The 19831-nt window shown below is 44.1% G+C and overlaps 1 protein-coding gene across 4 annotated transcripts in view; it reads left to right on the top strand.

Moving 5' to 3' along the window:
• The window catches only part of SPATS2L (spermatogenesis associated serine rich 2 like), a 152585-nt gene that overhangs the window by 77342 nt on the left and 55412 nt on the right, over positions 1-19831 (top strand). For 3 of the 4 annotated variants that reach the window (XM_090045152.1, XM_090045150.1, XM_090045151.1), the window contains one exon: positions 12166-12274. In XM_090045152.1, the coding sequence (XP_089901278.1) occupies positions 12166-12274 (109 nt within the window). Of the gene's footprint in view, positions 1-5210; positions 5368-12165; positions 12275-19831 lie in introns of those variants that run through there. The other variant, XM_090045153.1, reaches the window with a different exon arrangement.

Here is a 19831-nt window from a genome sequence, read left to right as displayed (position 1 = left end):
TTTTAAAGGGACAGAGCACACCCTAAACTGTTTGTATTATGTTATAGCCCAGGGCCTCATATTTTGGTTGCTGTTTATAGACCGATGGACTGGGCTGAGGCTTTTGGGGATGGAGGAGGCCTTACTGGAGGCCCCCTGCAGTGTGGGGACCCCAGCAACAGGGGGCACGGTGACAAAGGGGCTGCGGAGTGTCCAGCGCCAGTGTGGGTGCAGAGACAGGGCTACAAAGAGCCTGGTGATGACAGGAGGTCAAACTATAGCATGGGCTCAGAAAGGCAACATTTAAATACCATCTGCAAGGCTTGGGGCATGGTAAAGGGGTGGTTTTGGAGCCATGCATCTAGCCCATAAGGCTAAGGGTGTCCCGTGAGGCATCTATTTTGAGTGGGACCCAAAAAGGGGTCCAAGAATCCACAGGGTTCACAGAGTCCATCAGGACTGTGTCCAAACACAAACTGAAGGGCAGCCTCCCTATATTATAATTACCAGCAAGACGTGGCAGGCAAGGAAAAAGGTGCCCGTTGGTCAAGATTGGTATGGGCACAGAGCCTTTGGGGCATCACAGCCATCCCTGGGGTCCCCATCCCATGACAAGGATATATGCTTTTTCATTTTACAAGTTGGTAGGAGTTAGTAAAGTGACTCAGTCTAGGTTGCTCTTAAACATAGTATACGCAACCTAACTTTTCAAGTTGAAGTGAATGTGCCACTACTGAAGTTACAGATATTCTTATAGTTAATTCTTAGTGTTTCAGCACAAAGACTTTGTGTGCTTAGTTTGTTACATATTCTATGTTTTCCTGAGAGATTTTCTTAAGTGTTGGCCTATAAAGCTAGGGAGCATAATGAAAGTTTCCATAGCTGGCATGGACTGCTATAACTGTGTTACTCATGAGGGGATCCAATACTATTCTGATTAATCTGCTGTATTTAGAGGACAAGGTGGGCCAAAATCAGCTCTCTCTCCTTGCTTTGAATGCAGAGTAACTCCATAAATTTTAGTGGAGATAGTCTGAAATTAAAGTGCCTTACCAGTATACCTTACCAGCAGAGACAAGATTGGATTCTGGAGTTATCAGGCTGTCTGAGTAGGTAAGAATGAGATCAAAGGAACTTGCTGGATGCAGTTGTATTCATAATGTACAGCCAGAGTGGAGTACTAGAGCTGACATTCTACCAGTTTTGAGAGAGGGATGTGGCCAGAGGCATAACTAGTAGGGCTGTGCGAAATTTCACTGGCTGTTTCATTTTGACACTGTTTCAACTCATTTCAAAATGTTTTGAGTTTCAAAGCAGCCAGCCAGGTGGTGGGAGACAGGGGAGGACCAGGGCTGTGCTTCCAGTGGCTCTGCAGCCCCATGTGGCTCAGCCTGGCAGGGAGTGCAGCCCTGGCTCACCCCGCCTCCCGTGGCCGGGATGGCATCCCACCACCAGGCAGAGTTCCATGGGGCTGCGGGAAGCTGATCACAGCCCAGCTGAGTTCCCCTCCCCAGCACTATGATGAGTTTCCCAGCCCGATCGCAGTGCTGGGGAAGGGAACTCAGAGTTCCCCAGCCCAATCGCAGTCCTGGGTAGGGGAACAGTGAAACCATTTCGATGGAACAGAATGGAACAGTGCTTTCAAAATAAAACTTGAAATGAAACACTGTTCCATTGAAACTTCTGAACGGATGTCGAAGCAGAATGCTATTGTTTTGCACAGCCCTAGTAACTAGCCAGGTCTATACCCTGGGTGATATGCAGTATATGGTACAAGGGCATTGGTTGGAGATTTGTTGCTGGCAGGTGGGGAGGGGAAGGGGGAAGATGTCACCACCTTTTTTTGCCACTAAAGTGTGTGTTGAGTGGCCATTTAAACAGTGGGATTTTTTTGGAGGTTAAAAAAAAGCAAAGTTAGCCTTCTCTGACAGCTTCCCCTTCCTGTCCTCCTACCTATAGCATGTTTCTGATCACTGTTGCCCCTGTACCGTACTATAACTGTCCATGTGCCACCAACCCTGTCATCACTGCTGCTCTGTCCTCCCCACTAATGGAGCTGCTTCATTAACAATGCAGGACGTAGAGGGTGTTGGAGGGGGAGACAACCTCCTGGCTTCATTCTACCCCCCACAGGGGCTCATGCTTGTATACCCATTGTTATGCTGCTGCACTAGTCAGGGACTGTTTGCCCTGAAGACATTCTTTTGGGCCACTTTATTTTCACTGAGGCTAGGGACAGGAGTTATACACAAACTGGTTTAAGTGATCAGAAACTGATTTAAAGCTGTAACAGAATGTAAGTTCAGTGCACATAAACCAGTTTCAAAATGGCTAAAACTGGTTTGAGATAAACCTGGTTGAATGTAGTATCAGACTTAACTGATTCAGCTCAGACTGGTTTATGCAACTTGTGTCCCAGACCCCTACCTGGTTTAAGTTAAACCAGAGTCCCCCAGTATCCCGGTGTGCTATCTGGGCTGGGCTGTGCTCTCTGTTCCCCAGTGGAGCAGGGCTGGTCCTGGCCCTCTGCTCCTCAGCAGAGGTGGAGGCCTGGCCAGATGCTGACCCCGGAAGGGAGCAGGGAAGAAGTTTATTCCCCCTGTCTCTTCCCCTGTCCCACCAGCATGGACCTGTCAGGCATTTCTTCATTGGCTTCTCCAGTGGCAGGGAGAAGCCCCGGCAGTAGCCTGGAGTGAACTGGCCAGGGAGGGGGTTTAATTCCCCCCTTCCTGCCCCACTGGCATGGACCTGAGCTGGGGTCTGCTTGATACTCCCCCCTCACTGCCGCAGTGGCAGGGGCAGGGGTGTGGGCAAACGCTGGCCAGCATGGCCCCTTGAGACAGAAGGGGAAAGGAGGGGAGTTATTCCCCCCTCTACCTCCAGGGGACCGCAACTGGTGTCTGCCAGCCCTGGTCACCACCACCAATTGCTTCTTGAGTGGGGCAAGTGGCAGGATAAGCCCCTCCTGCCCCCTGCTCCAGATACAGGAGGGAGGGGGAAAACCCCACCAGTCCCTGCCTTCTCCCCTAAGGGTGTCATGCTGGCCAGCCTCTGACCATGCTCCACCCCTGCCGTTGGAGTGGTGAGGGGAGAGGGACTATGATGGGGATAGCAGCTGCTGTTGTGGTATCCTGGAGCACCTGCCTCTTCCCAGTGGGGGGGCTGTGCTGCATGAGGGGGTGGGGTGGTCAGAGCTGTCATGGGCTACGCAGGGCAAGGGGCAGCAGTGCTGGGGAGCTTTGGTGGGCTTTGGCCACCCCTCTAAGCCCCAGTGCTGCTGCTCGCCCTGCGCAATCCATAGCAGCCTTGAACCCCTGATCCCGCCCTTACCAGCAGCATGGCCCCTCCACCCCTGCCAGGAGGAGTCTCATGGTCCCCGGACACTATGATAGGGGGCACTGCCCACATCAAGGGCCCTGCCCCCTTGCCACTCCAGTGGCAGGGCAAGGGCATGGCCAGAAGCTGGCTGGCATGGCCCCTTAGGCAAGGAGGCAGAGAGGGGAGTTATTCCCCCCTCCCTCTGCCATCTGGTGAAGGGGGCAGGAGGGGGCTTATCCCGCTGCTCACCCCGAGCAGGGAGCAATCTGCAGAGGTGGTGTTTGGAGTGGGCAGACCCTACTGCGGTCCTCTGGGGACAGAGGGAAAAATACCAACCCTCCCTGCCCCCCTGCCTCAGGGGGCCATGATGGCTGGTGTTTGGCTGTGCCCTCGCCCTGCAACTTCAGCAGCAAGGGGGAAGTGCCAGGCAGACCCCATTTCGGGGTCAGTGCCAGTGGGACAGGGAGGGGGGAATAAAACCCCTTCCCTGACCAGTTCACTCCGGGCTGCTGCTGGGACTGGCCACGCCCCCCAGCACGCTCCCTGGCTTCTGGCCTGAGCCATTGCAGGCATGTACCTGCATTTCTGGAGTTAACAGTGAATGTTTATTCACTTGCAAATTGGTTCAATCTAGGCAGGTTAGACTAACCTGCAAAGATTGAATCAATTCAAGCTCCAGCTTTTTGAATGTCTGTCCCTAGCCTGAGTGGCTGAATAGCTTAAGATAAGAAAGGCATGATTATTCATGCCTGAGGTGAGGAAAGTAAAGTTTTGGTGAGGAGAAATCTCTTGTTGACACTGAGGTTTGTGGGTGGAGTGGTCCTGATTTTTGGTTTATTTTATTGTCATTTAAAAAATTAGAGGCACCTATAATAGGAATGGGGGTATCTTTTGTTATAAATCAGAACAACCAAAGGTGGTCAAATCTGCTTATAAGGAACTTTAGGGGTATTTGTGCATTTAAAGCAAGAATAGTAATATTGAGAAAGTACTGTGGAAAAGCCTAGGATGGAAGAGAGATTGTGAAAGTGATAGAAGATATGTTTAGAGTAAAATACTCTTTTGAAAAATTAGAAATTTTAGTTTCAGATTGTACTGTGGTTTTTAAACTTTAACTCTGTAGGTGTTTCACATGCTTTTGTTGATTCTCAGTGAGAGTTCCCTGGGCCTGATCCAAACCCCATTCAAATCAATGGACACATGCTCATTCATGTAGTTGGCGTTTGTATCAGGTCCTTCATTCTAGTATGCTGCAAAATCTGGTCTTTTTAAGTAGTGCATATAGATTGCCATCCTTAAATTGACCCACTTCTACTGACACAATCCTGTTTTTTCATCTGATGTCATGCTGTTTTAGAAACTTCTTTTGGGGCACACTAGCTGATGCTTTTGCAGAACTAGGGTATTAGGCTAGGTCTACTTCTCAGTCAGGTTTGATTTCATCATGGGCAGACATACTTTAGCTAGTTTCAGTCTACCTAACTGGAGCTTCACTACTGTCTGTCCTTGATTACAGTGAGGATACAGCCTTAGAAACTTTAAATCCTACAGCCTGGTGATTGGTATATGATGAAATAAATATGGTAGAAAGGTGCTTCAAATTTCATAAATATCCATCTTTTTAGTTCAGCTATGTTGAGCTGATAAATACCATAATGATTTCAGCATTGTTCAGTGGCTTTGAAACAAAATTGGTGACTAACCAGCTTGTTAATTATCAAGGCCAGGAATAAGTAAAAATGGAAAATACTTCAATAACGGAATGGAGTAATAACATTTCATAGTGGTTTCAGAGCAGCGGTGAAGTATGAACTCTAAGCTCTGAAGCTTAAATTGCCATTTTGTCAGGAAGGTTTAACCCCTGGAAATGTTACTTTTTCATCAGAAGCATCGTCCTCTGTGGAAAATATTAAGGGGAAGGAGACAACCAGAAAGAAAAGAGGCAGTAGGTAGTTACTGCCTAATGCTTATTACCAGCGGTGTTATTACAGTTGCCTGGAAACCAATTGAGACTTGATAGGAAACAGGAAGAACCCCAGTAAATAAATGGAAATATCAGTTTGGCTTCAGGTAAGAGTAGGCCGTTACTGCTTTCCCAGTTTAAGCAATATTTATTTATTTTCAAGCTCAGGGATAGCCCTAAGAGATACGCATCTTATTTCCGTGAGATTTTGGGTGAATGGAAGCCAGGAATGGCCAGATTTTCAGTGTCTTCTAGTTCCATATAGACACTTCTATTTGCATGTCTTACTAGTCAGGCAAATACTGTTCCTTACCTACAGTTTAAAATCAGATTGATATTTTTTCATTTGATCCAAAACAAACACAATCCTATGAAAAACAGCAGAATGGGTCTGGAAGGACATGTTCTGGGGTAGAACCTGAAAGAACTTCCTAATGTTCTAAATTTGGATGTCACTTGAACTTTTTTGTGGTTGCTGGCACATTCCCAGTGACATGTGACTTAGGACTCAAGTGTGTTCAAGCACCTGAAACTATATGGAGCACCGTTAACTTGGCTGCTGATTCTTCAAAGTACTTTAAGCCCACATTCAAGTCCCATTTACTTCAGTGGAAGTTAAGCACACAGTCAACAAAAAAATTGATCATGTTTTTAAGCATGTACTTAAATCTGTCCTACTTCAGAAAATCATATAAGCCAATAGGACTTAAGCTCACACTGAAAATTAAGCGTGTGCTCAAAGTGTTTAGCTGAATTAGGATCTTAAATGGGGCTATGCATGGGTGAAGGGGTCTGTTTGTGTGTAGTCACAGAACTGGGGCTTTATATTTTAATTTTCTTATTGTCCTTAAAGTATTCCCTAGATTGAAATCCTGAATAAGCAGTCCTTGCAGCGTGACCTCAGGGAGAGAATACTCAGGTGCCATTAGGCAAGTAGGGAAATATGCTTTGTAACCAGCCCTCAGGCATAGGAAGGTAGATACTGTCAGTGAAAACATTTTAGCTGATCTCAATTACCAGGATGGAGCACATTAAAAAATAATTGTCAGTGGTTTAAAAAATGTGTTAGCTAATTCTCTGAACATCCTTGAATGCCTGTCCTACAACCAAATGAGGACATGGAATTATTACAAATCTAGACTGGATCAAGACATGATGATTCATGGAGCCGTTAAAAATATTTGACTTTCCCTTAGTCTGACTTGCACTGTTTTTCATTTAGTGAAAGGAAAAAAATTGGAGTTCTTCCAGATTAAAAAAAAACAAAACCAACCCGTTATTAAATAAACTAACTTGTAATATTTGGGTTTTTCCAGATGCTGTGTTATTGCTTCTTAAACAAACTTTCAAACTTATGTGACATTTTTATCCTTTTTACAGTGATCAATCTAAACCATAAATGTGTATTTATTGATGTGACGTTGCATGGAATATTAAATTGTGTTTCCTCAAGGCACCTCTGCAGATTTTGTTCATATGCTGTTAAAAAAATTATGGATTTACACTATAAATTTGAAGTTAGCAAATTGGGGGGGTTTTCCACCAGCAGTAGTAAGCAATAGAGTCTTTAATTACAGTAAGGCTAAGTTAATTCCCTCACATCATTATTTCCCTTGCCAGAAAAGTATCTCTTTTGGGGAGAGCCCATGGTTGGGCATGAAAGGGTTACATTTGATTGGAAGCCCTTGGGTTGTTGCAATCAACAATATACTCTAAGGAGAATGTGGTGTCATTTGAGTCAGGTCTGCTTGCTGACATAAAGCAGATCGTAAAGAGACAACCAGATTGTGAAATTTCAGCGATGCAAGTGTATTGGGCTGCAGAGAGCATTTCCTTCTCCCTAAGGGGTCGCAGAACCCTGTTTTCGTTACCATAAAGTGGTGCAGGAATAGACTCAAACCATCCCTACATGATTGCATGTGTTTGGTTAAAATCTCTTTGAACAACTTGTATGAAAAGGATGACTGAATGTTATTATTACATACACAAAACATGTTAAAACATTATTTAGCTAAGTATTTCAAGGTTATGAAATTTAATATTTATTGTCACCTGTTCCCCCTTGTAAGTCCATCCTGCATAAAGCTGGTTGGGAATTTTTCAGTGAAACAGCTTTCAATGGAAGAATGCCAGTTTATCAAAACCAGAATGTTTCTTGGAAATATATCCATTTCAACAAACTTCTGCTGATACATAGTCTGGTTTAGCATCAGTTTGCTTGGCAGGCTGCTGGGATCCTAGGACTTCCAGGATATCCATTATTATTCTTGTATCCAGTCCTGCTTGAATGGACTGAAAGCTCTGGATCCCAGGATTTTCAGGATTTCTGCTTCTACTACAGATATCAGCTAAGAGCATAGCTAATCTATGGCATGCAGGGCTTTAGTGTCATTTGAGCTAGTGGGGTAACAGGAAGAGAAGTAGTAGAATCACCCCTTAGAGCCTTAGTTGGCGTACTCTCCTCTCCCAAGAGATGGGGCAACTTCAGCCTTGTGTGGTGTGTCTGGAAGAGGAGATTGAAATGCTGGTATGGACAGAGTTCTTTAGAATGTGTGTGTTCATTTATTATTTGGCAGAATGCTAAATTGTTTACAAGGAACTCAAGTGAAAGTAAGGAATTGTCCATTTTAATACCTTGTATATCAACTAAATCAGAATAGAAATTCGTGTGATAAAGAAAAGACACCTCTCTAGACTAAAGGCTTTCTCTCTGCCAAATATCAGTGTGGGAACTTTCCCAAACAAGTCCCAAGAACGTTTTATAATGGAAAATGTTAGGCAGTCTAAAATCTGGAGGTCTTTGTTAGCTTTCCTCTATGTGTTGAATCTCACTTCTTAGAGAAAGTGGCATATACAGCCTTACTTCTTTTATAGTGCTTATTAGTACAGAAAAGGAGACTAATGAACCAAAGAATCACGTTCTTAACCCATTTGATATGGATGATAAGATATAAAACTATGGGCTAAATTCATTTCTGACTCTTGTGAATTATGTGCTAGTAATCATAGGGAGTTACAGTATTTGGAACACTGTCTCATTTACTCAAATGCAAGATGACTTGGAATTTAAGCTAACTCTCCAGTAATTAGATTCTGGAATTTTTCATGTTTAGAGCCTAATTATTAGGGGATCATCTTAAATTCATCCCTTCCACTGCTGTAGTAGGACAAGCAATGGTAGGGGAAAGATGGGAAGGAAGGTGGCGGGGGGCAAGCAGTAGGAGGGCAGGCAATGGGGCAGGTGATAGGAGGCAGAGATGGGGAAATCAAGTGGCCTGACCCTGGCCATCTAGCTCCATCACCACTCCTACTTCCTGCACTGTCTCATGCCTGCCCCTTCCCTCCATCCTTCATGAGCCAGGCCAGAACCAGAGGGTAAGAAGTGGCATCAGGTGCTTGTGGGGCAGAGGCATCAGTAGGGGAGGGGAGCTGTGACTCCAACTCCAACCCCACCCCTACACTGGGGCTGCAGTCAGAACTGCAGCAGCTGCCTACTTCCCATCTCCCTGCTTGTATCTGCCTCAAGGTAAGGAGCTTTTTTCCCTATGTTAAATGGGGGGGGGAGGGACTTGTCTTGAATTCAGGTAAATATGATAATATTAAAACTTCTTCTCAAAGGAGGTGATAGTTAGGTTGATGTTATCCATTTTAAGATTGTAATATACACCTGAAAAGAAGAAATGCATAGGGTAAACTGAACTTCCCATGACTTACCCACAGTGAAATTACTTTCAGAGGCTTGCCAATAATATTTCCATTGCTTTTCTCTATTGTAGGACATTTTTCCTTCAACTTATTTTCTTGCTTTTATGGGTTAAATTCATAACTTTAACATTTAAGTATTTTATATGTGTATGGTTTGGTCATTAGCCTCTACTGGATCTTTCAGCACAGATATCTGCTGTAAAAGTGTTTCGGCATGAATTGAATCCCTGTCTGCTAGGTCTGGACATAGACTTCCAACTCTTTTTTTTTTACCTAGGTTACTGAAACAATACCTCTGCCTGCAGTCACTAAACTTGAACAGTTACATAAATAAGCAAACAGTGACTCAATCACAGTATACTCTTCCTAAGTATTTTTAATCTGCACAAAGAAACCCTGGTGTTATAATGATAGTAATCATTAAAAAACTTGAGTCTCAGATCTCATAATAAGGGACTGCTTTAACAGTGAGTCCTTGTCTAAGGACAAATTGTAATACCTTCATATCATTTCATATTGCTATGCAGTATCTAGAAGTGCTAATATTAAGGTAAGATATGTACTGATAATAAATTATTGCTACTTTTGTGGATTTACACTACCCTGAAATTTTCTCCTTTGTTCTCAGTGTGTATAGGTTTACCACACGGCCTTATGCCATGCTCTTAGTCCTACCGTCTCTACTTGTCTTGGGGTGAAGCCATGCAAGTCTTCCATAGGGAGATCACATCCTGAGCTAAAGAAGTTCTTGTATATCGACAGTGTTTAGCCAGTTGATGTGACTGAATTTTGAACCCACACATTTGGAATCTGTAACCAGTAGAGATAACTAGAAATTTGAATGCACGAGGGGAAAAAAGGTGGGGAGGTTCTGCTTTTTTGGGTGAAAACTGAAATTTTGGGGGAAATTGCATCATCTTCTGAGGGTTACTTACTTATCAAAATGAAACTTTATGTACTTCTCTAAGAATAATAAATATGTTATATATTACTTAGCACGTAGAGAGTACTGCTGTAAGTATATTTATGAAATAATTATTAATGCTTTATTTTTTTGAATAATGGTGAATATGAATAGTATTAGAGATGGAGCCTTATGCTAATGTGCTTACATATTTTTTTTTGCCTGTTGACAGATCTCTAAAACCAGAAGAACATTTACATTATTGAAAACAGAAAGCAACAATATTGTTGACTTATAAGGAAAAAGGGTTATATCTCTAGATCTCAGAAATACTATGTGGCTAGAGACCTGATGATGACATAAGGCAGATACAGGAAAAAATCATGTTTCCAAAAAAAAAAAAGTTTAGAAAATGAATATCTTTGTTCCTGAGAAATGTCTGATGAAGATAGCGAATAGATGTGAAAAAGAAATGAGAATGAGGAAAGGTCAGAATGTAGAATGAAGAGAATGTCTGGATGCTTTTGGAAGGAGGAATGAATGATTTTGGGAGGGGTGAAACAGAGTTTAGTATTTGGTTCAGGCTTTTCAGTTAAACATTCAAATATTCAGAGCCTGTGTAATACAAATTGGAAATCCTTGGTGGTTATTCTAGCCTGAAATGTGTCCTGGTCTTAGTTCTCTTCGTCTATATTGCTCTCCACCCCACAGCTGTCTATAAGAACCCCATTTAATTTTCTTCAACAGCTGTTTCTGAACTTCGTTCTGTGGAGGGCTGGCTGGTCCTAAGGTCCTGGCTTCATTTCCTTGTTTCCAAATGTGTCTGTGGCCCTCCAGATTTCTCATTGGAAAGAAGGACCAAGAAGCCATGTAAAAGTTCCATACTTGCTACATTTAAGGACAGATAAATTATACTAAACACTTTCCTTTTGTAGGAAAGTAAAAGAGACTTTTTCACGGCAAGAATTGCCACAAGGATGTTACACATTTGTGAATGGGAAGGGAGGTGATCCATGCAATCATGAATGAAAGAAAGGGGAATAAAAGCTTTGCAACCAGCGCCTTCAGTGTAAATTGAGTTCCAGCTTGTGGATGCCATTCTGTCAGTGCTGCTTCACTAATATTTTACTGTTACATAGCCACATATTTTATACTTAGTCTATTTGTGAACAGGCTACTAGTACAATTTAATTACATACTTGTAGTGCAATAAGTTTATAACAATACAGGATCTCTTGATAGAAAAGCTTTAAAAGCTGATTTGGGACAAACCAGACATTTTGGCACCAATTTCTCTATTTTTTTAAGTTTTGCCAAGGACCTTTGTTCAGTTTATTTTGCCACTACATTTTGCCACTGTGCATGTCACTGTGTGAATGGTTTGGTGTGGAGCAAATTGCCCTGCCTTGGGGAAACTGCCATTATGTTGCTCCTTCTGGCTTATGCCGGGCTGGAGGACCTGAGGGACAACTAGAGGAGGGGAGAAGCTTTGGCCAGATCATCTCCCTGGAGGACTATGTCTTCAAGTCTGCTGGCACATGTGCGGCATTGGGGGTTTTTTGGCATTTTTTTTTTATACTGGGAGTGTCAAATTTTGATGCCACACTGCAAATTTTCAGTATGGCACACAGCTGCACGTGGGCCATGTGCAGTTTGCAGTGCTTCAAACGGGTTTGAGGCACCACAAAGCACATGTACGCACTCATCTGGATGCACCCAGACTACATATATAATAAACATATATCGAATAACGCATGTTTGCCATTTTTGCTTTTTAAAACTAGCTTTATATGCTCCCTTCTTTTTAAAATATGACTTGTTTATCAATAAGAATGCTTTGCAAATATTCAAGGATCACAAAACACATTGCAACCAGGAATAAACACTCTTGTTTGATATGGTTACATTTTTAAACTCATTTTACAGATGATTAAATCAAGGGTAAGAGAAGAAACATGGCCTGCTGAAAGTCATAGTATGAGAGTAGTAGTTCCAAGAATAGAAACCATGGGCCAAATTATGTTAATTAAATCATGCCATTATACCACATGTAATGGAAACTAATTTTTGTCCATAGGACTCCTAGCTGTCAGTTCTCTGTACTAATCTCTCCAAGAAACTGCTTGCGGCTATTACATATACTATGAAGGGAATTGTGAAATATTACTTTGTACAAATATTCTGTTACAAAATTGCAAGTAAATAATAAAACCATACATTTTTTTTCTTTTCAGCGACATCATTTCATCTGAGTGAATATGATAAAACTGCATATTTTTGTCTTTGTTTTTTCTAGATCAGTGCAGTTCGATCAGTTGTTCCTAACAAAAGCAATAATGAAATTGTTCTGGTGCTGCAGCAGTTTGATAACAATGTAGACAAAGCAGTTCAAGCTTTTATGGATGGTGAGTATAATATTCATATTTCACTGAAGCAGAAGAGATGCTGTAATCTACAATTAAGAATAAAATCAGCAGTTGCATAGACAAATATGATTGGCCAGGAGAAGAGTCAACATGTTTTTTAAGGGAAGTCTTACCTCAGGTGTCTGCTGGAGTTCTTTGAAGCTGTTAAGCTCGTGGACAAAGGAATCCAGTTGACCTAATGTATTTGGATTTTCAAAAAGCTTTCAACAAAATTCCTAACCAAAGATGTAAAAAACTCAATTGTCACGGGATTGGAGGGAAGTTTCTTTCATGGACTGAGGGTTGTTTAAAAGATAGGGAGCAAAAAGGTAGGGCTAAATAGCCAATATGCAGGGTGGAGGAAAGTCAGACGTGGGGTCTCATAGGGGTCTGTTTTTTTCAATATTTTGATCAGTGAGCTAGAAATGGAGGTGCATAGTGATATCTCCCAAGTTTGCAGACGATACTAAATTGTTCTGGGTAGTCAAATCTCAAACTTACAGTGAAGAGCTGCAGAAAGATTTTACCAAGCTGGGTGAGTGGGTGAAAAAATGGCAGATGAGCTTCCATGTCAATGAAGGCATGCAAGGTAATGAGCATGGGGGAAAGTATCTTCAGTTGTATATACGCAATGCTGGGTTCTGAAATGGCTGTTACAACTCAGGAAAGAGACCTTGGAGTAATTGTAGATAGATCTCTAAAACCCTCAGATGAATGTACAGTGGCCACCAATAAAAGCCAATAAAATGTTGGGTATCATTAAGAAAGGAATTGAAAACCAAATGCAAAACATCATTATGCTACTATACAAAACCATGTTCCATCCACATATGGAACACTATGTAGTTCAGGTCTCTGGATCTCAAGAAAGATGTAGTGGAATCAGAAAAGGTACAGAACAGGGCAACCAAATTGATCAGGGGTATGGAGCAGTTGCCATACCAGCAGTGCCTAAAAAGGCTAGGACTTTTTGGTTTGAAAAGGAAAAGGCTAAAGGGGGGATATGATAGAGGTCTATAACATCATAAAAAATATAGACAAAGTGAATAGTGAACTGTTTTTCAGCAAGTCCCAGATCACTAAAATTGAGGACACCCACTCAAATTAGTAGGAGACATGTTTAATACTAACAAGAGAAAATACTATTTTATGCAGCATGTAGTTAATTTGTAGAACTCATAACCACAGGAGATTGTAGAGGCAGATAGTATAGCCAGGCTCAAAAAGGGGCTACACAAATTAATGGATAATAGATCAATGGAACAGTCAAGATTTGTATTCTCTGGCATCTTTAAACCGATGATGGTGGATGTCACAGAGGGTAATGACAAGGGTTATAGATCATTTTAGTTCAGGGCTCTCTCTCTAAAGCAGTGGTTTCTCCTAACTTTACAGTTTCTTCACAGCATATCTTATAAATGTAAGAGCCTCCTCAGTCTAGTCTGTAACATCACTACCCTCATTTTCAAATACCATCTGAAAACTAATTTTTGCTGTGGTACTTAAAGAAGTTGCCAGCTAATGTGAGCTAAGATAAAGCCATTGGAAATTTTTGTCCTCTTTCCTGGAGATATTCAAAATTCTCCCTGCTCCTAGAAGTGCCCTAACTAACATACTATAGGTTATTCTGATGAAAGAGGCAGTGTTCCACTTCACAGGCAAATGAAGAATTCATTGATTCAGAAAGAGAGTGGAGGAGAGCTGGGGTGAAAGAGCATGAGCGAATGCATGTGTGATTCTCACTGTATAGCGTAGTGGTTAGGGCACTCACTTGGGAGAGGACAGTTCTGGATTCCAGTCTCTGTTCCAAAAACTGCTTCTGTCTCTTATCTAATGTTGATTTAATGTAATACATGAACAATCTTTGCAGCAGAAACTAAATCTCAGATTTCATCCATCTAAATGCATGCTATAATGATTAAGCAACTGTACAGAGAAGTGGTGCCAATTTTTCTTCTTCCTCCCCATTTTTCTCCTTAATTTTTTCTGCTTGAAAGTAGCCACCTCTGTTCTATATGAATCCTGAGCTCATAGAGACACTAGGGGTATAGCTGCCAGATTGGATGTCACACAGAGAGAGGACAATGAATTCCTAGCCCAAGCAACCTGGTTGGCCTAGACATGATATGGGTGCTGAGCAGCTCAGATCTGGCAAGGCTGAGGTGGTTCTGTCCATGTGTGGAAGCAGAACTTTAAACACTTGGGCCGTGTCCACACCTTGTGCCACTGCTACTTGTCCCTAGGAAATGCCTGTACCACATGCCCTCTGGTGTGCAGCAAGTTACTTTGGGTGGCATAGGAAAGGTTGGGGTCAGCATTAGGCTGGGCCCAGCAGCCTTACCTGGGGCCCTGGGGGTCTCCTGGGGTTGCAGCAGCAGTGATCCGGCAGCTCAGAGTCTGGCCAGTGGCTGGATTGTGGCTGTGGCCAGCCAGACTCTAGTTTTGGGTGGCAAACGCTGTCCCTGTGTGTGCCACCTGACTTTTGTTTGTTTTCTTCACTCTTTTTTTTTTTTTGATCCTGGGATCTCCCAGGGTCAAAGCACACCTCTCTCTATCCCATGGTACTCCCTTGCAGTGTGGAAAACACCTAAATGTGTGGTATGTGGTGCTGCAGACGCATCTGCAGTGCCTCATACCACACAGTCATGTTTGTCTGGACACAGCCTTAAAGGTCTTTACAGGTGCAAACGTAGAGATCTACAGGGAGTTAGAATCATACACTTATACTCAAAAAGCAGGGCAGGGTTATACTAATTCTTATCATAACTCTGAATGAGTTAGTCGAGTGAGGTGCTACCCTGCCCTGCCTTCTGCCTGACATCACACTAAAACAGCTACCTTACGATATCCTTATACTCATGCCTTTAGTTGTCTTTGTGTCACTAGGCACTTAAAGCAGACAAGGTTCTTTGGGTAAATCCTATATCTTTTATTAGACCAACTAAAATACTTAAAAAAATTCTTCTTTACAAGCTTTTGGGTACAAACACCCTTTGTCAGACTGAGAAAGCATTTGCAGTTGGTCTGTGCTCTTCCTTTAGAACAGAAAAGAAGCCAGGGGCCAGAATGCATACAAGACAACCAGTCAGTGAAAATCCAGTGCAATTTTTGTTAATCCCTATGTCACAGAGTAACAAGAGAAAAGGGGTGGAAACCTCTTTCCTGAGGCAAGAACTGTGGTAGAAAAACCATGTGGCCCCAGAGGAACAACTCCAAAAGCCCTGGGACAAGAAGAGGCTTACCGGCTACAGGAACAATGGTGGAGAGCCGGCAGCTAGGAGAGAAACCACCCGTGCACTTCATCAGCTGCTTAACTGTGAGGCTGGTGCTGGTGCAGGGCAGTGACACCAGCCGGCAGCACCGGCCAGGAAATTTAAAAGCTGGCTGCCGGGGAGAAGAGGGGAGGGCACCTGCTGGAAGGCTGCTTGGAGCTCCCAGATGGCTGGCACTGACTCTGACCAGGGACTGAGGACAGAGTCCCAAAGAGGAGTCTGCTTGTCAACAGAGCAATGCCCAGTATTGGATCCAGAGAGGATGCCAAGGGAATAACCATTGATGCGCACACAGGTGCGTGAGTTGGGAGGGGAGAGCATTATCTTCCCATCTCTTCACAGTTTGTTTGGATTCTGTTGTAAACTTTCGTCGCCCCGAGGCCAGAGCACAGGCCCATAGTGTATGTCTGGGGCTGAGGGATTAGAGGTCGTCAGGGACTCTGGGAAGCAGCACAGAAAGCCCACCAGCCTGGCTGTGTCAGAAGGGACGCAGCTGCAGAGAAGGAGAGTGACCCTCTGGGTCCATTAAGGACACAGCAGGCCAAGTCCAGCCAAAGTGACTTGCATCCAGTAGACAGCCCACAACTAGAACCCATGGGCAGGACAAAAATACATTGTGAGGCCATATCGGGGTGACATTGCAAGGGCCGGCATCCAAGAGATTCCAACAATCTACCATGCAGACAAGTCCAGCATGTTGGCACATGGAAGGGGTGTAGGGGAGGTGGAGCCCCAACGCCATCTGCTGATGGCACCTCCAAGCAAGGCCCAACTAGAGGGGAACCTCCTGCATTAGAACAGAAGACCAAGACGTGGCTGATGAGTATCAGGGCTTCCCCTGGGAACTAATGTACAGTCAACGTGGCTGAACAAGGAAGATACCATGAACCGAGGTTCGGGCACGCCTACTCAAGTCTAGATGGGCTCACCCTAACAAATATTATGTTTATCCTGTCATACATTTGGGCACAAACAAGATATATGACTTTAATATGCCTCTGTGCCACTTAGCTTTTTATTTAGTATGTGTTTAAGATAGCCAACTTTTGAAGAGTGAATTATGCCTATCATCCTAAGAATGTTAATAAAGCCTTTATACCATACTAATATTTCTTCTGAAAATGAAAGGTATTTTACAGGAAATATTGGAGTCAAATGTTGACATTTTAAAACACTTTTCTATAACTCTTAGTATATTATCCAGGCTATTTCAGAGAATTGACTACTGTTAGTTATGTATACAAGCTATTTACAGTGACCCCTGCAGGGTACCTGTTTGTTTGAGGTTATTTGGGGCTGAAGCCCCAGCTGACCTGTCCAACCTGAGACAGAACTCTAGTGACAACTGCCTTGAATCCATTTATAGCCATTTGTCGACTGCATGATTGTTATACTCATTATAAGATTGCCCAGCCATAGAGAAAAATAGTGCAGCGGGAGGAGGCAACTTGGACTGGAAATGACAGGAAAGAGGAAACAGTGCAGCAGGACATAGATAAACTTGGATCAGAAACCTGTTGCCATGGGAGGCAAGGCAGGGTTGAGATGCCTTGACAATACAGCAGATTAGTTAGCACCACTTCTATCTCAGTGTTGGTTAGCTCTGTCCCTCCTGGTGGCCTTAAGAGGGAAATGGTGGCCTTGTTGGCTATGAATGGCCATGGTGCTAGCCCTTTGATCAGCTGAGGCAGCACTGACCTCAGCTTGGGCATCCATCAAATCCCAATGTGGCAGGGCACCTTTGGTGCCTGCTGCTTTAAGGGCTGAAAACAGGCAGCAGTACAGCTGGCATGTGCAGGCTGGCCCTGATGAGGTGGTCACATGACTGCAGAAGGGCATTGTGATAGGAGGAAGGGGCTGAGCAGCCTCTCTTTTTAACTCAGGCCCTCAGGGGAGCCAGCAGTTTGCTGGCTGCAGCCATGAAGAGAATGCCACCCAGCTGGAGCTGTTGTTCACAACATTTTGAAGGTAAGGGCAGGAGCTATGGAGATGGCAGGAGGCTCCTGATCCTTGTGCATGACTGAAAACTACACCCTGCTGGGATAGGGTGGTGTGGTGGGTCTGCCCATGGCAGGGTGGTCCCCAGGAAATGCCAGGCCACTTGCCTCCTCAATGAAAGATGAGTAAGAGGCGCCTTAAATGCCCCAGCTCCCACATCCTGGTGGGTAACCCGATTGTAGGGCCAGGCACACCTAGAGAGAGGCATCTGAGCCCCGTGGTGTATAAGATCCCAGTGGCCCCAGTGAAGGAGTATGTTCAGAGGCCCGCACAGAGTAGGGTGTGAAGTGGTGGCCTGAAGGACTGTGCGTTATGGGTGTAGAGTAGGGTGCAGAGGCACCCTGAAGGGCTGCACCAGGGGTATGCAGAGTAGGGTTGAAGGGACAACTTGAAGGGCTGCACATGGGCCAGCCCCACAAGTGTGTCAGTATGAGTAGGAACCCTAGTGAGAGGGCATAGGTGGAAGGCCCTAGTATGAGGCCATTAGTTGAAGCCCCATGGAGGGGGCAGAATGGCTAGATTAAGTCTACGGACACCTGAGGCTACAGTTGAGCCAGAGGCTGAGACCCCAGTAATTCCTCAAATGTGGTGTGGCTGAGTTTGGGTCCAAAGTTAAGAACTTGTTTTGGATGCCATCTGAGAGGCATGGGACACAGTATAGAAAAAGTCGGAGCTGTGTATAATGCGCTAGGCATCAGGGCATTAAATGGGCAGCCTCCCACATTTTTACATCAGTTATTTATACAGCAAGCTGTGGCAGGTGAGACTGGGTGGACTGTCCCAGAGGCAGGTAGGCTGACTGAGGATGAGACCTGGCCCCGAGTAGGCCCCCTATCACACCCAGTTTCAGATTGAAGGCCTTAAGGGGCATCAGTAGTGATTGTCACCTGTCCTATAAGAGCTGGACAGTGCCACCTAATGGACTTTCAGAAAGGCTGTGGAAGCTTCTCAACCTCAATGCACAGCCAGTCTAGATGACCATTAATGTTTAACACCCTGTGCAGGCCATCAGTTCCACCTCCTGCCCAGGGAGCTCGACAGACAATCTTGCTGGCCATTCCCAGTTCTGACGAGGGTTCACCAACACTGCATCATGTGGCTGATGTTTGTTAGTTGCCTAGAGAGAAGATGGTACCCACAGATGGTGCCCTTATTCATAATGCAGTGACCTACACCACTTGCCCCAAACATATGCCACTCCTATACCATGTAGCAGCAGGTGTGGCTGACCGCTAAGACTGCTGGAACAAAGGATTTGTGCTGTGGATGCTCCCAGACATTAGCGAGACACCCAGGGGGCTGGGGAACCGCTCCCCAGCCAACCGCACTGAACACCAGATTTGGAGACCACCCTTCACATCAGCCTGCGGTGGGAATAACAGGCAGGTACTGGGCTCAATACTGCTGTGGCCAAGTAACCAGACCATCACCTCTTCAGTAGTTGCCTCCATCTTAAGAGTCCTAGTTACTCATCTTAGGCCCCCATTCAGTAAAACCACCTAATATAAACTTACCTTTTAGTGAGCAGAGAGAGTAGGTAGCCATGTTAGTCTGAAGTCAGGCATAAAGCAGGGTAGATTTTCATCTTATAGAGACACTCTAGTGAAGTTCAAATTCTAAAAGAATGGCCCGTGACAAGGAAGAGAAAGTTAAGGACTCAAAATTGAGAGTTAGAACATTAACACCATTCATTACCACCTGAGGAAGTGAGCTCAGGCTCACAAAACTTCTTGCCATACATCTCTGATTTAGTTGATCTATAACAGTGGGGGCCAAACTTTTTGGTATGCATGCCACAAACTACCCTACAACCTCCCCAAATATCACTTCAGTACCTTCTTCTGTCCTGTCTGTCACTGTGCTGCCTGTCCCCTCCTCTGACTGCTGTTTGTTTGTCACACACACACACACACACACACACACACACACACACACACACACACAGAGGCTGTTTGTGCAACTAGTGGCACTTGTGCCACAGGTTGGCCACTCCTGGTTTTTCTAAGCAGAGAAGTGCTATGGAAGATCCTGATGAGATTTGAATTCCTGCCAAAATGCGTTACAATTATCAGACTCTTTCATGATGGCATGCCAGTAGCTGTCGTAAACAATGGCTCAGAAATTAATCTGTTCACTATTAGAACTGGAGCCAAGCCAGGGTGTCTGATTGCACCAATGCTCTTTTCCATTTTTTCTACCCTTTCCCAAAAAGTAAATGTAGGGAGTGATATTCAACACTGAATAAAATTGCCAGCAATGTCTTTGGACCTCTCTGAAAGCAAGTGTT

Source organism: Crocodylus siamensis, chromosome 4 (assembly GCF_052110815.1).
Source record: "Crocodylus siamensis isolate JL-2025a chromosome 4, ASM5211081v1, whole genome shotgun sequence".
Classification (NCBI taxonomy): domain Eukaryota; kingdom Metazoa; phylum Chordata; order Crocodylia; family Crocodylidae; genus Crocodylus; species Crocodylus siamensis.
Note: the sequence above shows the minus strand (reverse complement) of the source record. Positions and strands in the feature narration are given on the sequence as shown.